The following is a 21,299-nucleotide window of genomic DNA, read 5'->3' on the forward strand; positions in this document are numbered from 1 at the left end:
TCGCTGTAGTCCTTGATTGAAGATATGGTCTTGTGTTTTGTTGGGGCCCAGTAGCCTTCTTAAAACCTTGTTCACGTAGGAAACTTTTCTCTCTGAGTCTCATGTGTTTTCACAAGATTCAGTTCCATGGGAAGGAGGTGGTAGCAGGCAGACAGGAGAGGGTGTAATTCTTGCTTCAGTTCCAGGAGAGATCTTTACTCCATGAGCACACGACTTTGTCTTTCTTCAAGTACTGTTTTCTCAAATTTAAAACTCTCAGTTCAAAGCCTCTGCAACAGCCAGTTAGTCACGTAACTAAAACTGGTCTGACCACTTCTGTGTATTGGGGAAGCAACTACTGGGTCCCCATTGTTTCAACATTGTCTGGTACTATGCAAATATCCTTCCAGTGAGGGCTAGCAATTTTAAGTTTTTGTTCATGTGGCGAAATATTGTGTGCCTCAGTCTTAGCAGGTGGGGGGTTTACCTGACACTCTGAATAAAAGCTTATAAGTGTATATAAGGTGTAAGTGTTCTATCTTTCTCTGCCTGGCTATCCGAGTTGCAAAAGGCACCTAGTGAATTTAAATTCATTTAATTAAATAATTCTGGAGTTAAAAAGCTAGTATCAGAAATGCTGATCAGGAAACTACCGGATTGTTGTAAAAACCCATCTTGCTCACTAAAGTCCTTTTAGGGAAGGAAATCTGCCACCTTTACCAGGTCTGGAAATGTGGTTGACTCTTAACTACCCTCTGAAACGACCTAGTAGTATCAAACTGCTATGAAAAAGCGTAGTAAGAATAAAACTGGACAGATCACTAAGTATCAACCTAGGCGTTGTACACAACAAAGGCACACAAAGCCCAGTCGACCCTGCAATGTTCCCCATGCTAACATCTGAGTACTTATGCCAAAATCAGGAGAGCTGTCCCACAGACTCAACCAGCAGCAGCCTGACAGAGTCTTGCTCAGAGAATCATACCTCTCCACCAATGTCTCAGATTTCTCCATCACATTCCCTGCATATGTCCTGTCCCACTGGCAGGACACACTGACCAGAGGTGGCGGCACAGTGGTATCCGTCGGGAGGGAGTTGCCCTGGGAGTCCTCAACATTGACTCCAGACCCCATGAAGTATCATGGCATCTGGTCAAACATGGACAAGGAAATCTCATGCTGATACCACCTACTGCCCTCACACAGCTGATGAATCAGTACTGCTCTGTTGAACACCACCTGGAAAAAGCATTGAGAGGCACAGAATGTACTCTGGGTGGGGACTTCATTGTCCATCACCAAGAGTGGCTCGGTGGTGCCACTACTGACCGAGCTGGCTGAGTCCTGAAGTACATATCAGCTAGACTGGGCCTGGGACAGGTGGTGAGAGAACCAACATGAGAGAAGAACCTACTCGACCTCATCCTCAACACTCTGCCTGTTGTACATGAACCTGTCCATGACAGTATTGATAGGAGTGACCACAGCACAGTCCTTCTGGAGACAAAGACACATCTTCCTGCCACATCTAGTTGTGAATGGTGGTGGACAATTAAACAACTAATGGGAGGAGGAGGCTCCAAGGTCGTCCTCTTCCATGATGATAGTGGAGCTCACCATGCGAGTGCAAAAGACTAGGCTGAAGTGTTTGCAACCATCTTCATCCAGAAGTGTCAAGTGGATGACCCATCTCGGCCCCCTCTTGAGGCCCCATCATCACAGAAACCACTCTTCAACCAATTCAGTTCACTCCATGTGATATCAAGGAACATAAGACATAGGAGTCCCGGGTAGGCCATTTGGTCCTTCAAGCCTGCTCTGTCATTCAATATCATGGCTGATCTCGTACCTCAGCTACACTGCAACTTCCCGCACTATCCTCATATCCTTTAGTATCCAAAAATCTACCGACTCCTTCTTGAATATACTCAATGACTGAGCATCCACAGTACCCTGGGGTAGAAAATTCCAAAGATTCACAAACAGCTGAGCGCACTGAATACAGCATAGGCTGTGGGCCCTGACAGCATCCCAGCTGTAGTGCTGAAGACTTGTGCTCCAGAACTAGCAGTGCCTCTAGCCAAGCTGTTCCAGTATAGCTACAACACTGACATCTACCTGACAAAGTGGAAAATTTCCTAGGTAGATCCTTTCCAAAAAACAAGGACAAATCCAATCTGGCCAATTTACCAGTCCATCAGTCTACTCGCGATCATTAGCAAAACGTTGGAAGGTGTCGTCAACAGTTGCTATCAAGCTGCACCTACTCACCCATGCTTAGTTTGGGTGCTGGCAGGACCACTAGGCTCCAGACCTCCTTAAAGTCTTGGTCCAAACATGGACAAAAGAGCTGAATTCCAGAGATGAGGTGAGAGTAACTGCCCTTGCCATTAAGGCAGCATTTGACTAAGTGTGACATCGAAGAACCCATGTAAAATTGAAGTCAATGGGAATCGGGAGGAAAACTCTCCACTGGCTGGACTCATACCTAGCACAAAGAAAGTTGGCTGTGGTTGTTGGAGGACAATCATCTCAGCCTCAGGATCTTGTTGCAGGGGTTCCTCAGGGAAATGTCCTAGACCCAACCATCATCAGCTGCTTCATAAATGACCCGCGTTGCATAATAAGGTTTGAAATGGGGATGTTCGCTAATGATTCACGGTGTTCTGTTTCATTCGCAACTCCTCAGATAATGAAGCAGTCCGTGCTTGCATGCAGCAAGAACGGACAACATTTAGGCATGGGCTGATAAGTGGCAATTAACACAAGTGCCAGGCAATGACCATGTCCAATAAAAGAGAGTCTGCCACCTCTCCATGACATTCAACGACATTACCATCACTGAATCCCGCACCATTAACATCCAATAAGTCACTGTTGACCAGAAGCTTAACTGGACCAGCACATAAATACAGTGGCTACAAGAACAGGTCAGAGATTGGGTATTCTGAGGCAAGTGAGTCACCTCCTGGCTCTCCAAAGCCTTTCCACTGTCTACAAGGCACAAGTTAATGATGTGATGGAATACTCTCTACTTTCCTGGATGAATGCAGCTCCAGCAACACTCGAGAAGCTCGACACCATTGAGGACAAAGCAGCCAGTTTGTTTGGCATCCCATCTGTCACCTTAAACATTCATTTCTTCCACCACTGGCGCACCATGACTGCACTGCATGCAATAGACAAGATGCACTGCAGCAAGTTGCCAAGGCTTCTTCGACAGCACCTCTAAAAACCCTTGTGCTCTATCGCCTCGAAGGATGCGGTGCATGGGAACACCAGCACCTCCAAGTTCCCCTCCAAGTCACGCACTATCCTGACTTGGGAATATATTGCCATTCGTCCATTGTCACTGAGTCAAAATCCTGAACTACCTCCCTAACAGCATTCTGGGTGTACCATCCCATATTCTGTGGTAAAGCTATCCCGCAGTCTCTAACATAAATTAGTTAAGAAATTTTTAAAACTTTTTTTCACTTTTATTTTTGTTTTTCTTTCTGTTTTGCTTCGCATCTTTTCAAAACCTATGTATATATTTTTCTCGTCCTTTCACCATTTTTCCCCATAACCCTGCAAATTAGTCTTCTTCAAGAAGGTTCCTATTGGATGAGATTCCATCACACTTTCAGATACTGTGTTCCAAATCTGAACAATGCTCTGTGTGGGGGGAAAAAAATTCTTGTTTCCCCTCTAGTTATTTTGCCAATTATTTTAATCTATGTCCTTTGGTTACAGCCCCATTTGCCAGAGGAAACAGTTTCTCTCTGCTTACTCTAGCGAAGCCTCTCATAATTTTGAATGCCTCTGTGATTTCCTCCCTCAACCTTCACTGCTCTAAGGAAAACAACTCCAGCTTCTCCAGTCTTTCCACATAACTCAAGTCCCTCATCCCTGGTATCATCCTGGTAAACCTCCTCCGTACTGTCTGCAAGGCCTTGACATCCTTCCTGAAGTGTGGTGCCCAGAATTATACACAGTACTCCAGCTGAGCAATTTCAATGTTTTGTATTCATTGCCCCTATTTACAAAGCCAAGTATCGCATACACTTTCTTAATCACCTCATCAACTTGTCCTGCCATCTTCAGAGATTTGTGAATATGTACCCGCAGGTTCTTCTGCTTTTCCACCAACCCCCGTGTTAATTGTATATCAATTTTTTTTTTTATTCTTGCATGGGATGTGGGCATCACTGGCTCGGCCAGCATTTGCTGCCCACCCCTAATTGCTCTTGAGAAGGTGGTGGTGAGCTGCATTCTTGAACTGCTGCAGTCCATCTGGTGTAGGTACACCCACGGTGCTGTTAGGGAGGGAATTTCAGAATTTTGATCCGGCAACAGTGAAGGAACGGCGATATAGTCAGGATGGTGTGTGACTTGGGGGGGAACTTGCAGGTGGTGGTGTTCACATGCGTCTGCTGCCCTTCTCCTTCTAGTTGGTAGAGGTCACGTGTTTGGAAGGTGGTGTCAAATAAGTATTTATTTATCTTAAATCAATTTATTAATTAGTGCTAGAAATGTCAGTTAGAGGGGTGAAGTGCTTCACCTGTGAGATGTGGGAGGTCCGTGATGCTTCCAGCGTTCCGGATGACTACATCTCCAGGAAGTGTACCCAGTTGCAGCTCCTCACAGCCCGCATGGATCAGTTGGAGCGGCAACTGGATGCACTTAGGAGCATGCAGGTGGCAGAAAGCGTCATAGACAGGAGTTTTAGGGAAGTGGTTACACCCAAGGTGCAGGCAGACAGATGGGTGACTGCTAGAAGGGGCAGGCAGTCAGTGCAGGAATCCCCTGTGGCTATCCCCCTCTCTAACAAGTATACCATTTTGGATACTGTTAGGGGGGGATGGCCTATCGGGGAAAACAGCAGCAGCCAGAGCAGTGGCACCACGGCTGGCACTGTTGTTCAGCAGGGAGGGACAAAGCGCAGAAGAGCAATAGTTATAGGGGACTCTATAGTCAGGGGCACAGATAGGCGCTTCTGTGGACGTGAAAGAGACTCCAGGATGGTATGTTGCCTCCCTGGTGCCAGGGTCAAGGATGTCTCTGAACGGACAGGGTCATTCTGAAGGGGGAGGGTGAACATCCAGAGGTTGTGGTACACATCGGTACCAGTGACATTGGCAGGAAGAGTGACGAGGTCCTGCAGGGGGAGTTTAGGGAGTTAGGTAGAAAGTTAAAAGACAGGGCCTCTAGGGTTGTAATCTCTGGATTACTCCCTGTGCCACGTGCCAGTGAGGCTAGAAATAGGAAGATAGTGCAGCTAAACACGTGGCTGAACAGCTGGTGTGGAAGGGAGGGTTTCAGATATCTGGACCATTGGGATCTCTTCAGGGACAGATTGGACCTGTACAAGAAGGACGGGTTGCATCTAAACTGGAGGGGCACAAATATCCTGGCTGCGAGGTTTGCTAGCGTCACTTGGGAGAGTTTAAACTCGTGTGGCAGGGGGGTGGGAACCGGAGCAGTAGGACAGCAAGTGAAATAAATGAGGGAGAACTAGTAAATAAGGCCAGTAAGACTAAGAGGAAGAGCAGGCAGGGAGATGTTGCTGAGCACAGCGGGACTGGTGGTCTGAAGTGCGTTTGTTTCAATGCGAGAAGGATAACCGGTAAGGCAGATGAACTTAGAACTTGGATTAGAACTTGGAACTATGATGTTGCTATTACAGAGACTTGGTTGCGAGAAGGACAGGATTGGCAGCTAAATGTTCCAGGATTTAGAAGCTTCAGGCGGGATAGAGGGGGATGTAAGAGGGGTGGAGGAGTTGCATTACTTGTTAAGGAGAATATCACAGCTGTACTGCGGGAGGACACCTCGGAGGGGTCGTGCAGCGAGGCAATATGGGTGGAGCTCAGGAATAGGAAGGGTGCAGTCACGATGTTGGGGGTTTTCTACAGGCCTCCCAACAGCCAGCGGGAGATAGAGGAGCAGATATGTAGACAGATTTTGGAAAGATGTAAAGGTAACAGGGTTGTAGTGGTGGGTGATTTTAACTTCCCCTATATTGACTGGGACTCACTTAATGCTAGGGGCTTGGATGGGGCAGAATTTGTAAGGAGCATCCAGGAGGGCTTATTGAAACAATATGTAGATAGTCCAACTAAGGATGGGGCTGTACTGGACCTTGTATTGGGGAATGAGCCCGGCCAGGTGGTCGAAGTTTCAGTAGGGGAGCATTTTGGGAACAGTGACCATAATTCCATAAGTTTTAAGGTACTTGTGGATAAGGATAAGAGTAGTCCTCGGGTGAAGGTGCGAAATTGGGGGAAGGCTAATTATAACAATATTAGGCAGGAACTGAAGAATTTAGATTGGGTGCGGCTGTTTGTGGGTAAATCAACATCTGACATGTGGGAGTCTTTCAAATGTCAGTTGATTAGAATCCAGGACCAGCATGTTCCTGTGAGGAAGAAGGATAAGTTTGGCAAGTTTCGGGAACTTGGATAACGCGGGATATTGTGAGCCTAGTCAAAAAGAAAAAGGAAGCATTTGTAAGGGCTGGAAGGCTAGGAACAGACGAATCCCTTGAGGAATATAAAGACAGTAGAAAGGAACTTAAGCAAGGAGTCAGGAGGGCTAAAAGGGATCATGAAAAGTCATTGGCAAACAGGATTAAGGATAATCCAAAAGCTTTTTATACTTATATAAAGAGCAAGAGGGTAACTAGGGAAAGGGTTGGCCCGCTCAAGTACAGAGAAGGGAATCTATGTGTGGAACCAGAGGAAATGGGCGAGGTACTAAATGAGTACTTTGCATCAGTATTCACCAAAGAGAAGGACTTAGATTATGATTAGATTAGCTTAGAGATACAGCACTGAAACAGGCCCTTCGGCCCACCGAGTCTGTGCCGAACATCAACCACCCATTTATACTAATCCTACACTAATCCCATATTCCTACCAAACATCCCCACCTGTCCCTATATTTCCCTACCACCTACCTATACTAGTGACAATTTATAATGGCCAATTTACCTATCAACCTGCAAGTCTTTTGGCTTGTGGGAGGAAACCGGAGCACCCGGAGAAAACCCACGCAGACACAGGGAGAACTTGCAAACTCCACACAGGCAGTACCCGGAATCGAACCCGGGTCCCTGGAGCTGTGAGGCTGCGGTGCTAACCACTGCGCCACTGGTGGATGATGAGCCTAGGGAAGGGGGTGTAGATAGTCTCAGTCATCTCATTATCAAAAAGGAGGTGGTGTTGGGTGTCTTGCAAAGCATTGTGGTAGATAAGTCCCCAGGGCCTGATGGGATCTACCCCAGAATACGAAGGGAGGCAAGGGAAGAAATTGCTGGGGTCTTGACAGAAATCTTTGCATCCTCATTGGCTACAGGTGAGGTCCTAGAGGACTGGAGAATAGCCAATGTTGTTCCTTTGTTTAAGAAGGGTAGCAAGGATAATCCAGGAAATTATAGGCCGGTGAGCCTTACATCAGTGGTAGGGAAATTATTAGAGAGAATTCTTCGGGATGGGATTTACTCCCATTTGGAAACAAATGAACATATTAGCGAGAGGCAGCATGGTTTTGTGAAGGGGAGGTCGTGTCTCCCTTATTTGATTGAGTTTTTTGAGGAAGTGACAAAGATGATTGGTGAAGGAAGGGCAGTGGATATTGTCTATATGGACTTCAGTAAAGCCTTTGACAAGGTCCCTCATGGCAGACTGGTACAAAAGGTGAAGTCACAAGGGATCAGAGGTGAGCTGGCAAGATGGATACAGAACTGGCTCTGTCATAGAAGACAGAGGGTAGCAGTGGAAGGGTGCTTTTTTGAATGGAGGGATGTGACTAGTGGTGTTCCGCAGGGATCAGTGCTGGGACCTTTGCTCTTTATAGTATATATAAATGATTTGGAGGAAAATGTAGCTGGTCTGATTAGTAAGTTTGCGGACGACACAAAGGTTGGTGGAGTTGCGGATAGTGATGAGGATTGTCAGAGGATACAGCAGGATATAGATCGATTAGAGACTTGGGCGGAGAAATGGCAGATGGAGTTTAATCCGGACAAATGTGAGGTAATGCATTTTGGAAGATCTAATGTCGGTGGGAAGTATACAGTAAATGGCAGATCCCTTAGGAGTATTGACAGGCAGAGAGATCTAGGCGTACAGGTCCACAGGTCACTGAAAGTGGCAACGCAGGTGGATAAGGTAGTCGAGGAGGCATACAGCATGCTTGCCTTCATCGGTCGGGGCATAGAGTATAAAAATTGGCAAGTCATGCTGCAGCTGTACAGAGCTTTAGTTAGGCCACACTTAGAATATTGCGTGCAATTCTGGTCGCCACACTACCAGAAAGACGTGGAGGCTTTGGAGAGGGTACAGAAGAGGTTTAACAGGATGTTGCCTGGTCTGGAGGGCATTAGCTATGAGGAGAGGTTGGATAAACTCGGATTGTTTTCACTGGAACGACGGGGGTGGAAGGGTGACATGATAGAGGTTTACAAAGTTATGAGCGGCATGGACAGAGTGGATAGTCAGAAGCTTTTTCCCAGGGTGGAAGAGTCAGTTACTAGGGGACATAGGTTTAAGGTGAGAGGGGCAAAGTTTAGAGGGGATGTGCGAGGCAAGTTCTTTACACAGAGGGTGGTGAGTGCCTGGAACTTGCTGCCCGGGGAGGTGGTGGAAGCAGGTACGATAGCGACGTTTAAGAGGCATCTTGACAAATACATGAATAGGATGGGAATAGAGGGATATGGTCCCCGGAAGTGCAGAAGGTTTTAGTTTAGGCAGGCATCAAGATCAGCGCAGGCTTGGAGGGCCGAATGGCCTGTTCCTGTGCTGTACTGTTCTTTGTTCTTTGAGCCGGGTGAGTAGCTGCTGTGCATCTTGTATGTGGTACACACTACTGCCAATATGCATCGGTGGTGGAGGGAGTGAAGATTTAAGTTAGTGGATGGGGTGCCAATCAAGAGGGCTGCTTTGTCCTGGATGGTGTCGAGCTTCTTGAGTGTTGTTGGAGCCACACTCGTCGAGGCAAGTGGAGAGTATTCCATCACACTCCTGACTTGTGCCTTGTAGATGATAGACAGGCTTTGATGAGTTATTCGCCTTGGAATTTCCAGTCTCTGACCTGCTCTTGAAGCCACAGTATTTATATGGCTGGTCCAGTTCAGTTTCTGGTCAATGGTAACTCCCCATGATGTTGATCGCGGGGGATTCAGCGATGGTAATGCCATTGAATATCAAGGCGAGATGGTTAGATTCTCTTGTTGGAGATGGTCATTGCCTGGCACTTGTGTAGCGCGAATGTTACTTGCCACTTATCAGCCCAAGCCTGAACATTGTACAGGTCTGGTTGAATCTGGACATGAACTGCTTCAGTATCTGAGGAGTTGCGAAAGGTGCTGAACATCACACAATCATCACTGAATACCCCACTTCTGACCTTATGATGGAGGGAAGGTCTTTGATGAAGCAGCTGAAGATGGTTGGGCCTAGGACACTACTCTGAGGAACCCAGCAACAATCTCCTGGGCCTGAGATGATTGACCTCCAACAACCACAACCATCTACCTTTGTGCTAGGTATGACTCCAACCAGTGGAACGTTTTCCCCTTAATTCCCATTGACTCCAGTTTTGCTAGGGCTCCTTGATGCCACACTTGGTCAAATGCCGCCTTGATGTCTAGGGCAGTCACTCTCACTTCACCTTTGAAGTCCTGCACTTTTGTCCATGTTTAGACCAAGGCTGTAATGAGGTCAGGAGCTGAGTGGTCTTGGCAGAACCCAAACTGAGTATCAGTGATAGGTTGTTGCTGTGTAAGTGCCACTTGATAGCACTGTCGACGATACCTTCCATCACTTTACTGGTTATCAAGAGTAGACTGATGGGGTGCTAATTGGCCAGATTGGACTCGTCCTGCGTTTTGTGGATAGGACATAGCTGGACATTTTCCACATTATCAGGTAGATGCCAGTGTTGTAGCTGTACTGGAACAGCTTGCCTAGTGGCGTGTCGAGTTCTGGAATAGTCTTCAATACTACAGCCTGATTGTTGCCAGAACCAATAGCCTTTGCAATATCAAGTACCTTCAGCCATTTCTTGGTATCATGTGGAGTAAATCAAGGTGGCTGATGACTGGCATCTGTGATGATGGGGGCCTCAGGAGGAGACTGAGCTGGATCGTCCACTTGGCACTTCTGGCTGAAGATGGTTTCAAATGCTTCAGCTTTGTCTTTGGCACTGATATGCTGATGCTGGGCTGTCCCATCATCGAAGATGGGTATATTTGTTGAGTCTCCTCCTCCTGTTAGTTGTTTAATTATCCACCACCATTCACGACAGGATGTGGTGTGACTGCTGAGCTATAATCTGATCCGTTGGTTGTGGGTTTGCTTAGCTCTGTCTATTGCATGCTGCTCCTGCTGTTTGGCATGCAAGTAGTCTTGTAGCTTCACCAGGTTGATGCCTTATTTTTAGGTCTGCCTGGTGCCGCTCCTGGCATGCTCTCCTGCACTCTTCATTGAACCAGGGTTGATCGCCCGGCTTGATGGTAAAGGTAGAGTGAGGGATATGCTGGGCCTTGTGGTTACAGATTGTGGTTGAATACAATTATGCTGCTGATGATGGCCCACCACACCTCATGGATGCCCAGTTTTGAGCTGCTAGATCTGTTCTAAATCTATCCCCTTTAGTGCCGCACAACACGATGGAAGGCATACTCAGTGTAAAGAGAGGACTTTGTTTTCACAACGACTGTGCAGTGGTCACTCCTACCTATACTGTCATGGACAGATGCATCTGCGACAGATAGATTGGTGAGGACACGGTCTAGTAGGTTTTTCCCTCTTGTTGGTTCCCTCATCGCCAGCTGCAGGCCCAGTCTAGCAGATATGTCCTTTAGGACACAGCCAGCGTGGTCAGTAATGCTCACCATCTGCATATAATTAAACACAATTCAATTGATTCGCTAATTTCCTTTAAGGAAAGAAGTCTGTGATCCTTACCTGGTCTGGCCTACATGTGACTCCAGACCCACAGCAATGTGGTTGATTCTTAACTGCCCTCTGAAATTGCCCAGCAAGCCACTCAGTTGTACCAAACTGCTACAGAAAAGTCAAAAAGGAATAAAACCAATGGACCACCTGGCATCGACTTATGCACCAGAAACAACAACAGCGCACCCAACCCTGCAAAGTCCTCCTTTCTAATATTTGGGGGGGTTTATGCCAAAATTGGGAGAGATGTCCCACAGACTAGTCGAGCAATAGCCTGACATAGTCATATTCACAGAATCATACCTTACAGACAATATCCTCAGACACCACCCTCACCATCCCTGGGTGTGTCCTGTCCCACCAGCAGGACAGACCCAGCAGAGGTGGCGTCACAGTGGTATACAGTAGGGAGGGAGTTTCCCTGGGAGTCCTCAACATTGACTGCGAAACCCATGAAGTCTCATGGCATCAGGCCAAACATGGGCAAGGGAACCTCCTGCTGATCACCACGTACCGCCCTCCCCTCAGCTGATGAATCAGTAGTCCTCCATGTTGAACACCACTTGGAGGAAGCACTGAGGGTGGCAAGGGCACAGAATGTACTCTGAGTGGGAGACTTCAATGTCCATTACCAAGAGTGGCTCGGTAGCACCACTACTGACTGAGCTCGCCGAATTTATCATTGTGTGTGTGCAAAGTATCATAGCATTAGAGACGATTCCCATAAATCATTGTACCTTTCCTGGCTAGAGATGTTCTGCTGAAAACTGACAAATGCTATTTTTCTAACTATCCCTCCTTGTCGTTCTTGACCTGTCTGCAGCCTCTGACAGTAGACCACACCACCCTTCCCCAAGGTTGTCCAGCTGGGTGAGACTGGTTCCATTCTTATTTATCTAATCACCTGCAATGACTTTGCTTCCTACGGTGGAACTGTTCCTTCTGGTGTCCTCCAAAGATCTATGCCTGGCCCTCTCCTATTTCTCATCCACATGCTGCCCCACAGCATCAGTTTTCACATGTACACTGACAACATCCAGCTCCACCTCACTCGACTCTTCCATTGTCTGTAAACTATTACACAATTTTTTTGACATCCAGTACTGGGTAAGCAAAAATTTCCTCTGATTAAATATTGGAAAGACTAAAACCATTTGTCTTTGGTGCCCACCACAAACTCCATTCTCTAGCCTCAAATCCATCCCTCTCCCTGGCAATTGTCTGTATTATAGCATCAAGTTCCATTCATCCATCTCTGTGCTCTTTGACCTACATTGGCTCCTAGTTAAGCAACACTTGGACTTTAAAATTCTCATCCTTGTTTCAAATCCCTACAAGGCATCACCCTTCCCTTTCTCTGTTAGCTCCTCCAGCCCGACAAGCCTCCAAGATATCTGTGCTCCTCTAACTCTTGAGCATCTCTTGTTTTAATTGCTCAACCATTGGTGGTCGTGCCTTCAGCTGCCAGGGTCCTAATCTTTGGAATTGCCTCTCTAAACCTCTCCGCCTCTCTATCTCTCTTTCTCCCTTTAAAATCTGTCTGTTTGACTAAGCTTTTGGTCATCTGCCGTAATATCTCCTTACATCGCTCAGTGTCAAATTTTGCTTTATAAAGAAATGTTATTTCCTGTAAAGTGCCTTGGGGCATTTTATTATGTTAAAGGTGCTAAATAGATACAAATTGTTGTTATAAATTTTTCTTCAAAAAAAGTTCAAAGCCTCTGTGTAGCCTCCACCTGAGTCATGACCCAGTTGCTATGACAATGTTTTGTAAGGAAATAAATGAAAATTCCCATACCACAATCTGATCCAAAGAAATTTTGTATTTTATTGAATTCTCTCCCTCTCATTTAAAGTAGCTTTATTTGCAATTTGTAAATTAATTCTTCAATAATTTGTTATGGTGTCATTAAAATTTATTTAAAATCTGTGATTTTTCATCTCTGATATTCTCTCAGTTGAATGAAATTATTTGGAATCCAACTGAGGGCCATTTCTGGCAAGTGGATCACATCAGACCAGTATATGGTGGAGGAGGACAATGCTCCCTTGAGAACTTACAGACACTGTGTACTGTCTGTCATAAAGAGGTTAGTAAACTGATGTTACTATAATCTAATGGTTGACAAGGCATAAATCTTGTTTCACAATGGTAGTTTTTAAATTATCTGGCTACTTCTCATATTTTTCTCTCTGTCAATGATTGATGGGAGAAATAAAAGACTTGGGTGAGTCAGTTAAAGGGTACTCTTGTCTCTTGACCTGTAAAAATGGAGACTTATTAACTTGGGCTGTCTTTGATGCCTCGCACTTAATATCACCATGAGAGCGCTATGTAATTTAAGCCATAAGCTTGCAGTACTGTGCTGCACTCCAGGCTCAGCATTTGCTATTTCTATCCACCGGGTACTATAAGAAACTAATCAAAAGTAATAAATATTAGGCATTGTGCAATAAGATTTCTTTTATTCTTGGACTGAAAAGCTAATTGTGTTGCTGATGTCATAAAATTGAGGTAATATACTGTATAAAACAGATAAAGCATATTTATTAAAAGAGTAAATAATTTTTTTTATAAAATAAGTGAATTTTGCATGGGTAATGACCTCTATTAATTGGGCTATCTGTTTAGTTTCAGTGTACTCAAAAAGTTTTGTAATGTTTGGGACTACAAAATCATACAGAGCGTGTGCCTGCTGAAGGGAACTTTGTACAGCTAAGCTTCTTTCCCAGGCTAGTATCTGTCTTAAATCCCTGCTGCAGTTGTGCAACTGTAATAATCCTCAATAGTTTTTTTTGGGGGTATCACATCTATGATCAGTTGTCATAAATTAAAATCCAATGCTCAGAAATTCAGAGAATTGCATTTCTGTACTAACCTGCAAGCATCCCAACTGGAGAGTAAGCATTATTAACTGGGCCTTAATAAGATATCTTAAATGCCAGGGGTAACCTAAGTGTCTGCAAATGTGTCTCCTCGCATCTTCTGCCATTCCGGTGTTTTAACTTAGGCAGAAGTAGCATTTCAGCATAAATGGGTTTTCTGCCGAAGTCATGGAGCAGAACAGGTGAAAACCTGAGGAAATTCCTGCAAGTTTTTAGATAAGTAAAGGTAATGAGATCAAACATGTAGTTATAAAGATGTTCCCTAATCAAATAATGTGGGATCCTATTGCAGCTGTTTTTATTGCCCTGCAATGTTAACTCCACAGAAAAAATAGATTGTGATTTTGTACTCTTCAACATTAAGGTTGCCATTATTGTGGAATGTAACATTTTTCATCCAGTGCCAGCATTATACACTCATATCGGGTAAAATGAAATTCGGATTGTTGCTTTCTAAACTCTGCCACGACAATGTGACGTTGATTCCACATTCTTCTGCACCAGGGATTTTCCATTTTCTACAAAAACCCCTCTCAATTAAATTGCTAATTTGTACATAATTATAGGTAATTTTGTGGTGTGTTCACCAATTCGAATCTAGGTTGTATTTCTGTAGCTAGCAGAAAGGAGACTTTTATCTTGTCAACCTTGGGTTAATTCAAATGCAGGCCCTACAGGTGTAAGGAGACTGTGTAGTCACACGTGGTCCTTGAATTGAGTGCTGATATTAAGCAGTCAAATGTAGATGAGAACTTGCAGGTTAGTACAGAAGAGCAATTCTCTGAATTTCTGAGCATTGGATTTTAATTTATGACAACTGATCCTTAAATTGTATGATTAATGTTGAAAATGCAATTGTGACTGCTAGTGGCTGAAGATTAGAATTTGGAAATGACAGTAACAACTAAAAACAACAGGATGGAATTTACTGTGTATTTTCAGCAAAGGCACATGTAAAATACTCTTTGTAAAAGATCAAGGAAATTTGAGCACAAGTGTGTTACATGTGCAATTACGCTACACCCAAATTCCTTGCTGATTTACATCCCTGCACCTGAATCCGTCTTGGATCTGCTCCATTAAATGGCTGTACATGCATCTCCCTCCAGAATGCCTGTTCACGCGTGGACAAAGCCCTTGCAATCCACGAGCTTATTGTGGATAATTGCATCAAAATCATGGCTTTGACAGAAACCTGGCTGACGGGGTAATAACACCTTCCTTTTAACTGAAGCCTCCCTGCTTGGCTCTACTTTGTCACCACTTTCCTCACCCAAACTCTGGTGCACTGTTCCCATTGGCTGATGGATCCAGAACCAGAGGACAGCAATTTAAGGTGATTGGCAAAAGCAGCAACTGCAACATGAGGAGAAACTTTTTTATGCAGCAAGTGGTTAGGATCAGGAATGAAATGCCTGAGAGTGTGGTGGAGGCAGATTCAATTGAGGCTTTCAAAAGAACTGGATAAGTATCTGAAGAGAAAAAATTTGCAGAGCTATGGAGAAAAGGCAAGGGAGTGACACTACGTAAGTTGCTCTTGCAGACATGACAGGCCAAATGGCCTCCTATACTACAACCATTCTAGGATTCTATAATCAAATCTCACCATGAACTGTTCCCTTTACCCCTCTGGCACTTTCTCCTCCTTTGAGCATCTCACCTTGTTCCACCCCTCTCGCATCTCTTAAAATCCTGGTTTTTCTACTGTTGCCCAAGTACCATGCCAATTTTCTCAACGAGCTATCTTCACTGCTGTTCTCCCTCAGCCTCTGCACCGAGCAACTTCTAATGCGAGGTGATTTTAAACTCCATCTCAATTCATCATATTCTCTCCTCTGAGTTCACTGTCTTCCTATCCTCCCTTAATCTCATCTTGCATATACTTCCTAACCCATATTCATGGCCACTTTCTTGATCTTGTCATTTCATGTGGCCTCACTACCCACATAGTATCAATCAGAGATAAGGTCATCTCTCTTCACTTCCTTATATTGCTCTAATGATTTAGACGTGAATATAAGAGGTATGATCAGTAAGTTTGCAGATGACATGAAAATTGGCGGTGTCGTAAATACTGAGGAGGAAAGCCTTAAATTACAGGACGATATAGATGGGCTGGTAAAATGAGTAGAGCAGTGGTAAATGAAATTTAATCCTGAGAAGTGTGAGGTGATGCATTTTGGGAGGACTAACAAGGCAAGGGAATATACAATGAATGGTAGGATCGTAGGCAGTATAGACAGTCAGAGGGACCTTGATGTACTTGTCCATAGATCACTGAAGGCAGCAGCACAGGTAGATAAGGTAGTTAGGAAGGCATATGGGATACTTGCCTTTATTAGCCAAGGCATAGAATATAAGAGCAGGGAGGTCATGATGGATGTGTATAAAACGCTAGTTAGGCCACAGCTGGAGTACTGTGTACAGTTCTGGGCACCACACTATAGGAAGGATGTGATTGCACTGGAGAGGGTGCAGAGGAGGTTCACCAGGATGTTGCCTGGGCTGGAGCATTTCAGCTATGAAGAGAGACTGAAAAGGCTAGGGTTGTTTTCCTTAGAGCAGAGAAGGCTGAGGGGGTACATGATTGAGGTATACAAAATTATGAGGGGCATTGATAGGTGAGATAGGAAGGAACATTTTCCCTTAGCGGAGGGGTCAATAACCGGGGACATAGATTTAAGGTAAGGGGCAGGAGGTTTAGAGAGGATTTGAGGAAAACAATTTTCGCTCAAAGGGTCGTTGGAATCTGGAACACACTACCTGAAGAGGTGGTAGAGGCAGGAACCCTCACAACATTTAAGAAGTATTTAGATGAGCACTTGCAACGCCATAACATACAAGGCTACGGGCCAAGTGCTGGAAAATGGGATTAGAATAGGTAGGTGCTTGATGGCCTGCACAGACATAATGGGCAGGAGGGCCTGTTTCTGTGCTATATAACTCTATGGCTCTCCACCCACATGCTGCTTCCTCCTCCAAACCCTACTTCTTTCTGGGGAAAAACTCTCCTCAATTTACTTAGAACTGCAGTCTTAAATTCCCAATTATCTATCTTTTGGCCCCTCATTCACCACAACATTTCTGCAGTTACCGATCTGCTCAACCACACCCTCACCTCCACCTTCGACACCCTAGTCCCCATTAAAACCATTACTCTTTCTCCTGGCCGTTCCTCTGGTACAGCCCTCATCTCCACTCCCTTAAGTCCAAGGGATGGAGACGTAAAGGGATATGGGGGAACCACTGGTTTAGCCATTCACCGCCAGATCTGGCTGGACCGCATAAAGCACTTATTGGGTTCTGCTCTCGTTTGCAAAAAACTGCTTACTATTCCAGGATCATCCTGGAATGCAAAGGTAACCTTTTCTCTACTGCAAGCCATCTTCTTAAACCCCTCTCCCCTGTATCCTGCAGCCTCACCTCCAACAACAAGTGCGAGGCACTCATGGATTTGTCACCAAGATTGAGACCATCCAATCAGCTACCTCTGTCATTTCCCTCCCTTCCCCTAGCCCATCAGGCCAAACTTCCTCTAAGGCGCCCCCCTGCCCTAGTCTTGAACTTGTTTCCTTCTCAAGTCTGTTGCCTATCTTCCTTCATTCCCCTTCAAACTCATCTTGTCTATGAGACCCATATCCTGCTCTCTCGACCTTTTCTCCAATAAACTACTGACCACCCAACTTCTCTTTCTGGCTGCTCTGTGAGCTGACATTAACTGTTCACATTCTGTCCCTCTTTCCTTCAAATCTGCCATCATCATCACCCCTCTCTTCAAAAAAAACAAACCCTTGACCCCTCGTCCTTGCAAACTACTGTCCCATGTCCAACCTCCCTTTCTTCTCCAATGTCCTTGAACATGTTGCTTCCCAAATTCATGAGCATCTTTCCCGGAGCTCCATGTTTGAATCCCTGCAATCGGGTTTCCACCCCTGTCACAGTACAGAAACGGCTTTTATCAAAGTCACAAATGACATCCTATGTGACTGTGACAAATGCAAATTATCCCTCCTCATCCTGTCTGTACTCTTTGACACAGTTGATCACACCATGCTGCTCCAACACCTCTCCACCTGTCTTTCAGCTGGGAGGGACTGCACTCGCCTGGTTCCATTCTGAACTATCTAATTGTAGCCGGAGAATCACCATCAATGGCTTCTCTTCCCATTCCCGCACCGTTACCTCCGGTGTCTTCCAAGGATTTATTCTTGGAGCCCTGCTGTTTCACATTTACATGCTCCCGACATCATCCGAAAACTTGTCAGTTTCTACATGTATGCTGACAACACCCAGCTCTACCTCACCACCACCACCATCCCTCTTGACCCCTTCATTGTCTCTAAGTTATCAGACTGCTTATCTGACATCCAGTACTGGATGAGCAGAAATTTCCTCCAATTAAATATTGGAAAGACTGAAGCGATCATCTTCGGTCTCTGCCACAAACTGCACTCCCTCTCCCTGGCAACTCTGAGGCTGAACCAGACTGTTCACGATCTCAGTGTAATATTTAACCCCGAGATGAGCTCTCAACCGGGTATCCACAGCGTCGCTAAGACCACGTATTTCCACCTCTGTAATATCACCTGTCTCCGCCTCTGCCTCAGTACTTCTGCTGACATCCTCATTCATGCCTTTGTTACCTCCAGACTTGACTATTCTAATACACACCTGGCCGGCCTCCCACATTCTACCCTCTGTAAACCTGAGGTCATCTAAAACTTTGCTGCCTGTGTCCTTAAATCATACCAAATGCCATTCATTCATCATCCCTGTGCTCGTTGACCTACACTGGTTCCTGATCAAACAACGCCTTGCTTTTAGAATTCTCATCCTTGTTTTCAAATCCTTCAATAGTCTGGCCCTTCCTTATCTCTAATCTCCTCCAACCCTACAAACTCCTGACATATTTGCACTCCTCTAATACTGGCATCTTGAGCATCCCCGATTTTAATTGCTGCCTGCCTAGACCCTAGCTTCTGGAATTCCCTCCCTAAACCTCTCCACCTCTCTCTCCTCCTTTAAGACACTCCTTAAAACCTGAACTCTTTGAACAAGCCCTTTGGTCACCTACCCTAATATCTCCTCATGTGGCTCAGTGTCATATTTTGTTTTTATAATGCCTCTGTAAAGTGCCTTGGGACATTTTATTACATTAAAGGTGCAATGTAAGTGCAGGTTGTTGTTGATTTATTGAATTCAAATCTGCAACTTATAATGGGAGAGTCTGAATTCCTGATGTGTGTTGATCATCCAGTACCAAAATCACCAGGCTTTCGTACCCTTAAAATTGAGGTGTAACAATACTATAAAAATGTTTACAACAACTTTGCATTTGTCTCTCCTCTTTAATATAAGTAAAACTTGCCAATGCATTTCATTTTTGGGAAGGAATACTTAGAATAAAAGGACTAGGAGTGGTGGTGGAGGAACTGTTGGAGAAAGGTATTAAGGAGTACTTTGAAAGTGGAGGAAGTGTAGGACACGGTCACATTTTATTGATATTGTATTATAATGTCCATTGTTTTTTGTGAGGCAATTAATTTAAAATTCGTGAACTATAATATATAAATATATCTATATAGATGTGTATGAAGACATATTTATGTCTACTTGTATAATAGCTGCAAATATGTAATATAAAAATAGTTTGGACCCTTTGCATGTATTTTAGTGCCAGATATTACTTTCCTGATGCACCAACATTGAAATGTATTCAACATTGCTTAAAAAAGCTAGTGTTTAGGAAATCAAATAGATGATTCACAGTATGCACTACCACCTTTCATTTGAAATACCTCTGCAGATGTAAATTATAATTTATTATAAAACTTCAGATATTATTTTTCATTAAACTGAAAAGTTAACTGAATTATAAAATTTCTCCTTCCATAGAGAACTGCAAAACAAGCTAAAGAAAGAAGCCAGGCAAAGAGATTTTCAGACACTTTCAAAAATGGGTCAGACATCAGAAGTTTTTTTACAAAGAAATGAAGAATAAGTACAAATGTAAAGAAAACCGATAAGGGAACTGGAAATTAAATACTGTTGCAACGTCACTTACTAGAATGTTCTGTTCAGTCTTTTAGTGCTAATAAACATTTTACATTTGAAGAGTGTGTTTACCTGCACTTTGATTTAAAATCTTCACCGCTTTAATACATGATAAAACTTTGTATATGTCTGCCTACTTTCTCCTTTTGTATTTATTATTCTCGAAGGCAGCTATTTATTTGGAGGTACACTTTTGCAGGCATGGTGGCTTCCTGGTACCCTACCCTCTTGACCATTCTTTATTTATTTAGAGATACAGCACTGAAACAGGCCCTTCGGCCCACCGAATCTGTGCCGACCAAGAACCACCCATTTATACTAACCCTACAGTAATCCCATATTCCCTACCACCTACCTACACTAGGGGCAATTTACAATGGCCAATGCAAGTCTTTGGCAGTGGGAGGAAACCGGAGCACCCGGCGAAAACCCACGCAGTCACAGGGAGAACTTGCAAACTCCGCACAGGCAGTACCCAGAATTGAACCCGGGTCCGTGGAGCTGTGAGGCTGCAGTGCTAACCACTGTGCCGCCCACAAACTTTGTGTGTAAGTCTGGACAATGAAAATGAGTCAACAATTTGCAATAACACATCAGTTATAATTTGAATGCCAGCTTAGTAATCACAACATCAGAGGCACAAAAATAATGGGAACATTGATTTAAACTTTGTACTTGGTATGCAAGGTTCCATGATATGCTTCTGGTCAACTCATGAACACCAAAAGTTTGGATGTCGGGATAAAATAAAAGGTACTGTTACGACCCGGTGAGGAAGAGGTCTAGGGTTCCCTTTCAGCCTTCACCTGGTCTTACCGTAACAGGGTTTAATTTTAAGCACACCGTGTTTTTAGCTCCCCCTTGGTGAATCCTTGTTCACCGCTTTCCAATTATAAAGCAAAGAAACCAGCACAAACAGGTTTTCATGGGTTTAAAGATTGAAATGTATTCAACTTAAACTCTGGTTGATGCCGACGGACGCATGACATGCCCACACTAGCATGCATACGCGATACACACATGCAGATAGAGGCAGAAAAGAGCAGTAGAAATAAAGTGGAAAAGTTTGAGGCAATATCTGAAGATAGTTTTGGTTACTGTTTTCAAGCTCGCTGTTAAGTCCTTGATTATAGGTAGTTCTTGCTTTTCATTGGGGCCCAGTATTCGTCTTAAACACTCTAGGGGACTTTTCTCTCTCAGGGTTCATGTGGATTCAGAGGCTTGTGAGAAAGAGATGAGAGCAGACAGGAGAGGTCTTTTCAGTCCAGGAGCAAACTACACTGAGTTCAAACTCTATGGCTAGTTCAAAAAGCCCTGGACCAGCCAGTTAGTCATGTGACCAGCTGGTTTAACCAATTTGTGGATTGTGTCACCTTAGCAGTCTCTGGAATGCTCCTCTTACACAATATCTGGTGTTTAAAGTTCATTTTAGGATAA

General features: G+C 44.5%; 1 protein-coding gene across 5 annotated transcripts in view; it reads left to right on the top strand.

Annotated features, from left to right (window-relative positions):
• The window catches only part of zranb3 (zinc finger, RAN-binding domain containing 3), a 171,643-nt gene extending 151,750 nt beyond the window's left edge, over positions 1-19,893 (top strand). For all 5 annotated transcript variants that reach the window (XM_068035047.1, XM_068035049.1, XM_068035051.1 and 2 more), the window contains 2 exons: positions 12,881-13,012; positions 19,704-19,893. In XM_068035047.1, the coding sequence (XP_067891148.1) occupies positions 12,881-13,012; positions 19,704-19,802 (231 nt within the window). In that variant the 3' untranslated portion in view covers positions 19,803-19,893. The remainder of the gene's footprint in view (positions 1-12,880; positions 13,013-19,703) is intronic.
• Positions 19,894-21,299: the final 1,406 nt, after the last annotated feature.

This window comes from Heterodontus francisci, chromosome 7 (genome assembly GCF_036365525.1).
Source record: "Heterodontus francisci isolate sHetFra1 chromosome 7, sHetFra1.hap1, whole genome shotgun sequence".
In the NCBI taxonomy this organism is placed as follows: domain Eukaryota; kingdom Metazoa; phylum Chordata; class Chondrichthyes; order Heterodontiformes; family Heterodontidae; genus Heterodontus; species Heterodontus francisci.